Raw genomic sequence first — 11103 nt, 5'->3', positions numbered from 1 at the left:
AAGAAATCATTCCGAAATAGGCCTATGTATATAATGCAATAGCATGATGGGAAATAAATTAAAAGATGACCAAATGGCAAACAATAGCGGTAATGAAGGCAGAATGGAATAAGTCAAAAGCTAAATTGGAAAACAAAGAAAAGGGAAAAAATCTTAATAACACGACCGGGCTGCCGAGGATTAAAAATAAAGAGCGGGAAGAAAGATGGACTGCGTACAACACTGTGCTATAAACTTGCTAAATTTTATGCAAAATCGCTACCGGGGCTTTGCCCCAGACCCCACGCAGTAGGAGCTCTTCATCTATAACCCCTCAAATGGCTCTATAACGCCCCCCCCCCCTGTAGGGACCCTTCCTACATTACGCTTTACGTTCAATCACTGGCGTAAAGGCGGGGGGGGGGGGGGGCTTGGTTCCACACCGAAAAGAAATAAAAGAAATTATAGGAGACAACGTATAATGAAATGAATGGAAACAATGCAATGTGTTATTTGCTGAATATAATGGAAAAAAATCTATCACATAATTATAATTTAATTTCAATGGGCAATTTTTTTTCAGCTCGTTTGCTCGCTGGCGACTTTTTACAAATTTTCCAACATTGCTATGTTTTGCCCCCTCAAAATATTTGGTTCATTACGCAACTGGGTTGAATAAAATGTGTTGTGTAAAAGCTATATTCTGTATATACCCGCGATTTGATTAAAATTAGCGGCAACCTGCGAGGTTTAAATGGCTTTGATATCAAGAAGTTCCGGGGGCTCCGCCCCAGACCCAAACCGCATAGCGCTGCCGTATATGAGTGTGGAAGGGTTGGGCTATGGCCCACAAAAGTTCTACAACCAAGAAAAAAAAGGAGGAAAGAAAAGCAAAGGAAAAGTGTAGGATGTGATTTTATTTAATGAATATAATATCTCAAAGTTAAAAGTCTCATGAAATTGTGATTTTTTCTCGCTCGCTTCGCTCCCTCGGGACTTATATTAAGCGGCTTTTTAGCACATGTGCCATACTGCGCCCCTCGTTTCTTTTTTACTCTTCACGCTATTCGCAAAGAATCCTGTTCACAGCTGAGTGGCGTACAGACCCAAAAACAAGGAATGGAAAGAGCGAAGAGTGAAATATATTGTTTTCTGGATATTATGTCAAAATATATCACAAAATTTGATTTTGTATAAAAATGTCAAAATTTTTGCTCGCTCGCTTCGCTCGCTCGCAACTTAAAAAAAATATAAATTCTGCCCGTTACGCAATATCTGCCCCTCTCAAAATCGTCGCCTCATTACGCCTGTTCATACCATAATATGACCGGGAAATTTTGGCTCTTGCCCCCCCCCCCCCTGGCCACCGACCCCTGTTACGCCGCTGTCATCAGTGTGACATGTTCCTCATTCCTTTAACGATAATTGAATAATAGTAATAATATTAATGATGATGATGATGATGATAATAACAATAAAAATAAAAAAAATCAGCTCTTGTGTAGCGCACATAAAGTACCATTTCGCATCTCTAGGGCCATCCAGAGGACATGGAAATAATGGCTTAGTTTTATCATGTCCAGTCCACTATCGTGTCATTGCATGTGTGTAATAAATGTTTTGAAGTTTCATAGAGAATGTTGTCAAGTACCTTTCATAACAAGCAGTGAATTCGAGCAGTAGTTTCGTCCTTGACTCTGGACAAACGATATATTTGCAATTTTTCGTCAGCTCCGAAACCTGCGACGAAGTTACTCTCCTGGGTCACCCATTTTCGACAAAGACCTCCCAGCTGTTTATTGTCTTTGACGGGTATTTTCAACGCATTATTCTTGAGCCCGTCTCCGTTGCATATGCACAAATTCTCTAGTATTGTACTAGGATTGGACTGTCGTTTACTATGATATTTGACTAACATGTACAGTTTCTACTTTTCATATTTACTGATCAATATTTGACTACCATCACACAAAAAACTGAGGTGCTAAATGTTCGGTGCTGAGTGAGATTCTACACTTGAAGTGCCAAAATCAGCACTTGAAGGGTTAACTTTTACAAGGAAACCGAAACGTGCTGAATATTTGAGTGCTGAAAACGAGTGCTAGACGAGAAAAAATAAAAATGTAGCACTTCACATTGAGTGCTGACTGCAAAACGTGATCTGATTGGTTGCTTCGCAAAGCTGGGATCCGGATTTGCATACTCATGTCCTGACTTGTTCGCTCGCCGCTCGCTAGTGAGTTTGCTACACACGTTTCTTCGGGACCACCGTATACCCCTGGGGCAGGTCCGGCCTCGCGATCAGGCCGCGCCTGGCCGGCCTGGGCCTGATGAGGCATGGAATGCGCGCACCGTCTACGATCTATAGTGTGCACAAGACGTTGGGGGGACGTTGGTTCCGTCACGGTGTAGTCAGAGGCAAAGCAAGGTAAGTGTGGCGTGTGATACGTCGAAACCAAACAAACCCAAGAATCAGACCGAGTCTATAGTGTGTTGATGTGTGCACAATGAGACTGGTTCAATCTGCAATTTAATAACAGAATAAACAATACTTGTTTAAGCTGAAATGACAACAAGTCATGACACATATAAATAATGTACACAGATTTCCAAACAGGCAAATAACGTTGACTTGCATTACAACTTAAATTATTCAATAACCAAGAATGACCTTGACATGTTTCAAGGTCATATCAAGTATAAGCATACTGTAAATATCATGTATTGATTAATGCGCCCTAAATTCACCTTTTCTGTAAAACAGTTTTCATAATAAAGAAATCAACTACTACTTTAAATGCGTATCTGTTTACTTATTTATGTTTACATAGGTTATGACAATGCAGACCTCACATGCCCGAAGGCGCCAAATTCAAGTTACATACACAACTACGTATACCGCTGCGTACGCTTTCTATTACATAATGCATGCATGGGGCATGTACACGTATACGGTGTTTTCATTAGAACAAATTCACTGAGCCTACATAACTTTGAAATATTAATTCGTAATAACTTGAACCATATTTCAGCATGCCACTCGGCTTATCTGAGAATATAACTACTAAACTTCAAAATAAACAAATTAGAACTTACGTCATTGGGCTCGTATCACGAAATTATAGAAATTAACAACTAAACTGACAAGCGACACGCTTTTCATGACTGTACCAAAAAACAATGCGCCCTCAGTCGGTGAGTTCGAATCTAAATAAAATCGATTTACAATGTAAAAGAAAACAGTATCAAAGCAAATTAGAAATTACTAAAAACCTTATCCTGTACACGACATCCCGGCCCCCTTAAATGAGAAGCCTTTCTGAACATTTAACAATTCATTCTTTTACGAAATCAAAATTACATAAAAACTCACTATATTCATCATGAATTCCTATATTAACAACTGGTTTTTTTTTTTTTTTTTTTTTTTTTTTTTTTTTTTTTTTTTTTTTTTTTTTTTTTTTTTTTTTTAACAACTTTCACCTTTGAAATATTTGTTTATATCAAAACCCAAAATTCACAACTTCAGTTGATTAACTAGGCCTTAACCTATAAAAAATCCTTTCATAATGAAGAATACCTTTTAACCAACTGCATTCACTAGCCAATAATTTTTAGCATTCCTAAGAACAGATAGAAAATACCAAATCCAAAATAGCATTAAGTATACTGCAATGAACATTCTTCTAACGTCACCATGACAACACCGAGTTCAGAGCCTCCAACTTTCCGTGCCTGAAGGAGGATCGTTTTGGTAAACATTTGACACAAAAGGAAACTGATTCGTAACTACAATTCCATACACCAGGAATGACACTGGAAATGTTTAATCAAAACGACATCTTCCTTCTGGCTAAGAAAAAGGACATCTGTGACACTTAGGAGAAAATTACTATGTTAAACAAGCAATCATAAAAACTTGCCGTTTCTCAACACGTTCATTTTGCAAAATACAATATATAAACTCTGACTTTAACTTCTCACTAAGAGTTTAACTCTTCCTGTCTGACTCAATACAAACAGCTCTAAGAATGCATTGACAAGATCATATAACATTCAATACATTTTTGAAGTTCTGCTTCAAAATAAATTTGCATATCTTTCATTTATCATATCAAATTGACAGTACTGATGTTTCTAAACCATCATTTGAATACCATATCACCATATAATAACTTTCTAGTATTGTCTTTTGTCTAATCTGCACAAAATTTGCTTAGCATGACATGTCGATTTTCTGTACTAACAAAAAATCCTGAATTTCTAAAACAATCCTTTTTATGGTTATTTCTTCTTCCACCACATTCAACTTGAGTATGGTGACCTAAAACAAATACAAAAGTATTCAAGTTTTCACTGTAGCTTAAATCCTGTTAAATCAGATTTACAATTCACACTGGAAATTATAAATTTTCTAAATTTACATAACCCATATAAACTTTGTCACATGTTTTATGTCAACCGAGCAAATTTCTTAAAAAATGACAACATGCAATTTTATTTTTTTTTTACATATGCATGAATAAACATGAATATTCTGAGAAATCAGTCCACAGGTAATGATTCATAGTCTTCTTAATCAGGTTACAATTTCAAGTCCATTTCTTGTAATTTTTTTACATTAGCTTCTTAGTTCTTGTCTCATTTCAGTTTTCAGATATCAGTACTGGTAAGACTACTGTTGATACGCTGACCGCGTTAAAGTCACTTGTTAAATCCAGCTTACAAGATTATCAATCACGCTATAAACTTCCCGCGATGATACAAATCAGTTTGACACTTGATGTAATCACTGTCGACATTATGATATTACATTTTGATGAATATATAGTAATGCTTTCACGAAACAGAATCCACATGATTTCATATTTTGACGATAAATGACTTCAAAATGCTCAAATCGCGATAAGTTCAAAGATCACTGCACATGATTATCTAAATTGATCCTATCCTTGCAAAGACAATTGTTGATTCAATTATCATAAATTGCATATATTTCACAAGTTTATCTTTCTTCTGAAAAATAGGTCCCGACTTTAAGTGCTACATCAGCATTATAATCAATAATGTCTTTTCAGAAAAATGTATAACCTTGAGGTAGGTAGAATATACTTATGCTAGTCTTAGTTTGGATTTTCCGCGGTTGACCCCTTTCTTGCCTGGAAAGTCTGGAGAAATCTTCCAAGCAGTCACAAAATAAGTGAAGAGTTTCCATTGGCTTCAAGCACAAGGCAACTAATTCGTAGATTGCAATGCGAAGGTTTCAACGTTTCAAATTTACACATGAGGTAAGTATTCTCTTGACTAGTATTTAAAGGTGTCTGCTAAAGGTTGTACCTAACTCTGAGTCATCTTCGAGACATCTGGTCTGACTGTTACTTCTGGAAGTAGCTTTAGCTTCCTGTCTAACAGAAGTAAGAGCTTCGAATTCACATCTTCATCATCATAGACCTTTGGTGATTCTCTTGTTGGTGGCCTGCTGCTGACGATGCCTGTGATCTTGGAGAAAAGCCCTACCAGACCTTCATCTTTCTCAGGAGCTGCATCAAGAACCTCTTTAGCATATGATTCTTCCAGCAAAGACTTCATCTCCTCCCTGTAGTTAGCATGTAGACAATCACCCTTATCCAGTCGAGTCTTCAGGGAGCCTTGTCTGCTTGTCACTTGGGGATTATTTGGCAGATCGTGAGTTAGGGTGTGAGATGGAAGTTGCCAATTATTATCATCTCTGTCAACTCTTTCTAGCTTACAAGTTTGATGAGGTTCGACTCCCATCAGTATGTTTCCTGCAGCAGAAACGAAGTTAGATGGAGCTTGATGAATCAGTAGATTACTTTCATTTCCCAGTGGTCCATTTAACGTCCACCCAAGTGCTGTCCTGATGGCATAGACTTCACCTGGAGCACCTGCTCTGATTTCCAGTGGCATCAGAGCTTCGGGCATATCCTGTCCGATAAGTAAAGATACCTCCTTTCCTGTTGTCACTTGGAGATCAATACCAAAAAGATGTTGATATCTGGAGATATCTTCTTCAGTGGCCATGTTCACTGCATTGATATTCAAGCTTGGACGTGTAAGGAACTCAGCATCTATCTTCTTGCTTGATGTACCAGAAGACCCCTTTACACTCAGTTTCACTTCTTTGCATTCCATGGTGTGGTTAGGAGCTTCTAGTGTAGATACTGATACGATCTTCTTTCGTCCCTTTGTCTGGATCTTCTCTGCTATTTCCTGTAGACAAAATGAGTTTGTGGAACCAGAATCCAACAAGGCAAAGGTCTCAATAGTTCCTCCTACTTCACCTGGGACACTAACAGTGACCGGTACTATCGGAAGAGCGATTCTGCTAACTCCGGCCCCCATGGCGCCACAGCTGGCATGGGATGATACATCGCTGTCAGTTTGAGTAGACGCGTCACTTGCACTGAGAAGCGTATGGCGCTGTGGAGATGATGTCATCATCCTTCTCCCAGTATGTAGGAACTTTGTGTGTCTTTGATCGCATCCTCTAACAGAGCAGGTTCTGTTGATGTTGCATCTAGAAGAAATGTGGCCAGGTAAGAGGCAATTGAAGCATAATCTGTTCTTGAAGGCAAAATCAAAGCGTTCATCAGGATTCATGTTCTTGAACTCCTGACAGCCAAAAAGATCATGGCTGGCATTACACATAACGCAGTTCTGAGTTGATGGATTGGCTGAAGTGGTAAATACGCTCACCTGACCTCTACCTAACATGGTTCTCACTTTGTCAGTACTTCCGCTCTTTGATCCTCCAGTAAGAAGTGCACCAAATACAGGATCATTAAGCTCATCAGCTGCATCAGTGATAAAGTCAACTGCATCTTGAATGGTAGGCTGTCTTCCAACATCTCTGATGGATTTCACATGACGTACCCAGCGGCTCTTCAGGTGAAATGGCAAACGGTCAATGATCTTCACCAGTTCACTCCTAGAGCTTAACTCTCGGAGCATTCCTATTGCCATCAATGTTTCTCCACAGGTCTTAAGCTGATCAGCGAAGTCCCTCAGCTGCTTTGGATCATTTTGTATGATAGGTCCTTCTGTGATCTTCTTGATCCAGGCATCACAGATCTTGAAGGCATTTCCAAATCGATCAGTCAGTAGCGTCCTTGCATGTAAGTATCCATCATCTGGATGCATCATTAGACAGCAATGGATGATGTCTTTGGCAGCTCCACTACACAGATGATATAACTTGAGTAGCTTGGTGTTATTGTCCAATGAAGATCTACCAATGACGCTGTCAAACGACCGCATGAATTCATAAAAATTCAGAGGGTTACCATCAAATGACATAATGTTGGCAGTGGAAATGGTGATAGCTTCCAACAGCTGCTGATGTTGTTTCTGTCCTTGCTGTAAGTGATGGAAAATGTCAGAATGCATCTTACCCATCATCTTATCACTTTCACTGGTTGAAGAATTGTCACAAGTTGGTGTCAGTTTTGTCTTAGCCGGCATTGTCGAATTGTCCCTGGAAGGTTCAAGCTTACAAGATTCTTCAGTCTTGTCCTGTTCTAAAGGATCAGTCTTTCCTTTGACCTTGACATCTGACTGTGTACCTTTATAAACAGCTTCTTCTGCCTCTGCTACCTTCAATTTCATTTTAAGAAGAAGTTCAGCTTTCCTTTGTTTCAACTTGATTTCCTCAAGCTCAAGCTCTTGTTGCTCTTGCAGAGCCATAACTTCCGCTTGTAAGGCAGCTCTCCTAGCCCTAGCTCGAAGCCTCCAACTAGCTGACGTGGTACTGCTACTACCCCTCTGACTCACAGAGTCTTCGGGCCTGATGTCATCTCTGTTCATAAAGTCACTGTGCATCTTGGCACTGTCCATCTTTACACAATCCTCCGACTTACTATTGACCTTAAAGGTGACTTCTTCATCTATGCTGCCTTCCATTGCAGTGACGTACTTAAAGGAGGATGACACTCAAGACACTCAAGCTGACATTGAACTGTAGATGTGGCGTGTGATACGTCGAAACCAAACAAACCCAAGAATCAGACCGAGTCTATAGTGTGTTGATGTGTGCACAATGAGACTGGTTCAATCTGCAATTTAATAACAGAATAAACAATACTTGTTTAAGCTGAAATGACAACAAGTCATGACACATATAAATAATGTACACAGATTTCCAAACAGGCAAATAACGTTGACTTGCATTACAACTTAAATTATTCAATAACCAAGAATGACCTTGACATGTTTCAAGGTCATATCAAGTATAAGCATACTGTAAATATCATGTATTGATTAATGCGCCCTAAATTCACCTTTTCTGTAAAACAGTTTTCATAATAAAGAAATCAACTACTACTTTAAATGCGTATCTGTTTACTTATTTATGTTTACATAGGTTATGACAATGCAGACCTCACATGCCCGAAGGCGCCAAATTCAAGTTACATACACAACTACGTATACCGCTGCGTACGCTTTCTATTACATAATGCATGCATGGGGCATGTACACGTATACGGTGTTTTCATTAGAACAAATTCACTGAGCCTACATAACTTTGAAATATTAATTCGTAATAACTTGAACCATATTTCAGCATGCCACTCGGCTTATCTGAGAATATAACTACTAAACTTCAAAATAAACAAATTAGAACTTACGTCATTGGGCTCGTATCACGAAATTATAGAAATTAACAACTAAACTGACAAGCGACACGCTTTTCATGACTGTACCAAAAAACAATGCGCCCTCAGTCGGTGAGTTCGAATCTAAATAAAATCGATTTACAATGTAAAAGAAAACAGTATCAAAGCAAATTAGAAATTACTAAAAACCTTATCCTGTACACGACAGTAAGCATGCACTAAAAATTTAAGTTCAGGTTTAAGTTAGAAGTATAATACAGACTACCTTCATAGTTTAGACTCTAGTCTAGAGTCTTGTCAAACTTAGAAGATGGGGTATCTTTGCTATAAATGTCATTTGATTATTCCAGGGCCTGTTGCAAAGTTGATCAGCCATCTACACATGGCTCATGCGTTATTTGACATGCCCCATCTTCATTTGGTTTGTGGTCAAGGTGCATGTCCTTCATCGTTTCTCACTTTCAACTCGTACAGGAAACATTTATTAAACCAACATCCACAAGATGAACCTGAACCTGAAGTTGTACAAGGTATGGATGGTCTAGTTGATGCTGATTTGGGTGTTGGTGTTGGTGAAATGCATAATCCTGCATGAAAAATATTCTCATTTTGTTTTCATTCTGTCTCACATTACTGCACCTAAAGGGGTGTAAATTTAGCACTTAAAGATCCAATTTTAGCACTTTTAGGAGCTTGGATAGTGACTGCACTCGATGTGCTGGTTTAGCACTTGCATAAGGGTTGATCTGATAGCACCCAAAAGGGAGCTGAAGTTAGCACTTTAAGTGCACAACAATCAGCACCTTTCGGTGCTAGCAAAGTAGCCCGGGTGCAAGTGCTAAATCAGCACTTCGAGTGCAGTCACTATACAAGCTCATAAAAAGTGCTAAAATTGAATCTTTAAGTGCTGATTTTAGCACTTTATTTTTTTGAGTGATGTACGGTTTCTGCTTTTCATATTTACTGATCCGTTGAAAGAAAATACAATTGGAATGACATGCAAACTACGCACGGCTACCATTTGGCAAATATTGATGCGAAGCCCGTAGTCAAAAGACTAAAAAAATTGGCTGTTGAGATAATTTGTTGAAAACGAACGTAATATTATCAAAACTGGATTTAAGATTCGACATAATTAAAATATTTGTAAATATTTCGTTTGTTCTCATATATCAGAAAAGGAGTTAGTATTGTTCACTATATATTAGTCTTATAGGCCTATAAAGTGAAACCGATTGTGAATAGTAAATATCCAGGACATAAAACTAAACAATGTCAACAACACAGAGAATGGACAGAAATGTTCAAAATTAGTTAATTAATTTAATTAATTAATGTTCACACTTCCTCTTTTTATTCCAAAGGAGAATATACAACTTATTTTGAAACTTTAATATCTACCATTGTGGATCGATGATACACATACTAATTCCAATAATGCGAAATAGCAATTTCGTGATATCTTTGGACCTATTAAGCGGGGGACGGGGGGGGGGGGGTCGAGACGATCCTTTCCATGGTCTTTTATACTGTAAAAAAATCGAAAGTCGAGGGGAGTGTGCACACGTACTCCAGTCCCTCGGGATCATCGCCAATTAATGTCCAACATAATATTGTACATGTATTTCCATACTAGGACACATCAGGTCATCGTTTTACTAAGTGGAATTTTACCAATATCCTTTATTTTTTCTAAAGAGTTCACTAGCCTAAATTCAATTCGATATACTTTAATTTGTCAAAGCGCTGTCAGCATACGATTTCGTGAAACAACTTCCTAGAATCTGAAATCACTGGACATTTGGCGTGCTTATTAAGAACAGCGTAATAAAATAAGAATCAATGACAATCAAATAAACATCTGTCTTACCCATGCATATCCTCGGAAGATGCCAAATTGAAAGACCAGCTAAAGACAAAAGAAACATCCGTAAATCCATGATTTCAGATCTACTGTAGTCCCAGCCAGTCCCAGAGCGTTGCTGATCCAAATACCTACTTTTACGAGAGCTCGTGTCTGAAAAGGACCGTTTTGTTGTTGAAATATAATATTGTCAATATAACTTCCCCTTTGACGATAAAGCCAGGCGATAAAGTCACTCATAGAAGGCCGCAGTTAGTGCTTTGTGTTTGTTCATCAAACATGAAGCTTGACTATTTCCCTTTTTTTCCAATAACAGACATGGAATTTGAACAAACAAGTGCATGTTCTTACACATAGCTGCATGAGCACCCTCATCATGCACAGTGATTTGTTAAGAAAGAAAGGATTAAAAAAAGAAACGAAAATTAAATATTGCAATCTTAAGGCCTATATCGCTGAGTTGACCGCCCCCTCAATATTTTCTTAAGCAAGGGATAAACAAGGAAGAAAATGATATTAATGGGAGATATAAGAATGAAGTGTTTGGTAAGTAGAGACGTGGGTCGTGTAAACTTAATTATCCATGTAACTCAATTAATTAAACGAATAATGTCATCTTGAGGTTGT

General features: G+C 38.2%; 1 protein-coding gene across 2 annotated transcripts; it reads right to left on the bottom strand.

The window, feature by feature from the left end:
* Positions 1 to 3450: 3450 nt before the first annotated feature.
* Positions 3451 to 10601, bottom strand: LOC129278255 (uncharacterized). 2 transcript variants are annotated; one of them, XM_064112110.1, is made up of 2 exons: positions 10483 to 10601; positions 3451 to 8051 (listed from the first exon to the last, which is right to left on the bottom strand). In XM_064112110.1, exon 2 carries the CDS (start codon positions 7897 to 7899, stop codon positions 5317 to 5319), a length of 2583 nt encoding a protein of 860 aa, XP_063968180.1. In that variant the 5' UTR covers positions 7900 to 8051; positions 10483 to 10601; the 3' UTR covers positions 3451 to 5316. The 2 variants fall into 2 exon arrangements, with proteins under 2 accessions (XP_063968180.1, XP_063968179.1); XM_064112109.1 differs by lacking the exon at positions 10483 to 10601 and adding an exon at positions 8625 to 8762 and having other exon boundaries at positions 3457 to 8051.
* Between the last annotated feature and the right edge of the window lie 502 nt (positions 10602 to 11103).

The sequence above is a fragment of the Lytechinus pictus genome, chromosome 17, assembly GCF_037042905.1.
Source record: "Lytechinus pictus isolate F3 Inbred chromosome 17, Lp3.0, whole genome shotgun sequence".
Lineage (NCBI taxonomy): Eukaryota > Metazoa > Echinodermata > Echinoidea > Temnopleuroida > Toxopneustidae > Lytechinus > Lytechinus pictus.
This window is presented reverse-complemented; position numbering and strand designations above follow the sequence as displayed.

Coding starts and splice junctions, on each gene's coding strand:
- LOC129278255 (XM_064112110.1), bottom strand. CDS start 7,899: ATGGAAGGCAGCATAGATGAAGAAGTCACCTTTAAGGTCAATAGTAAG.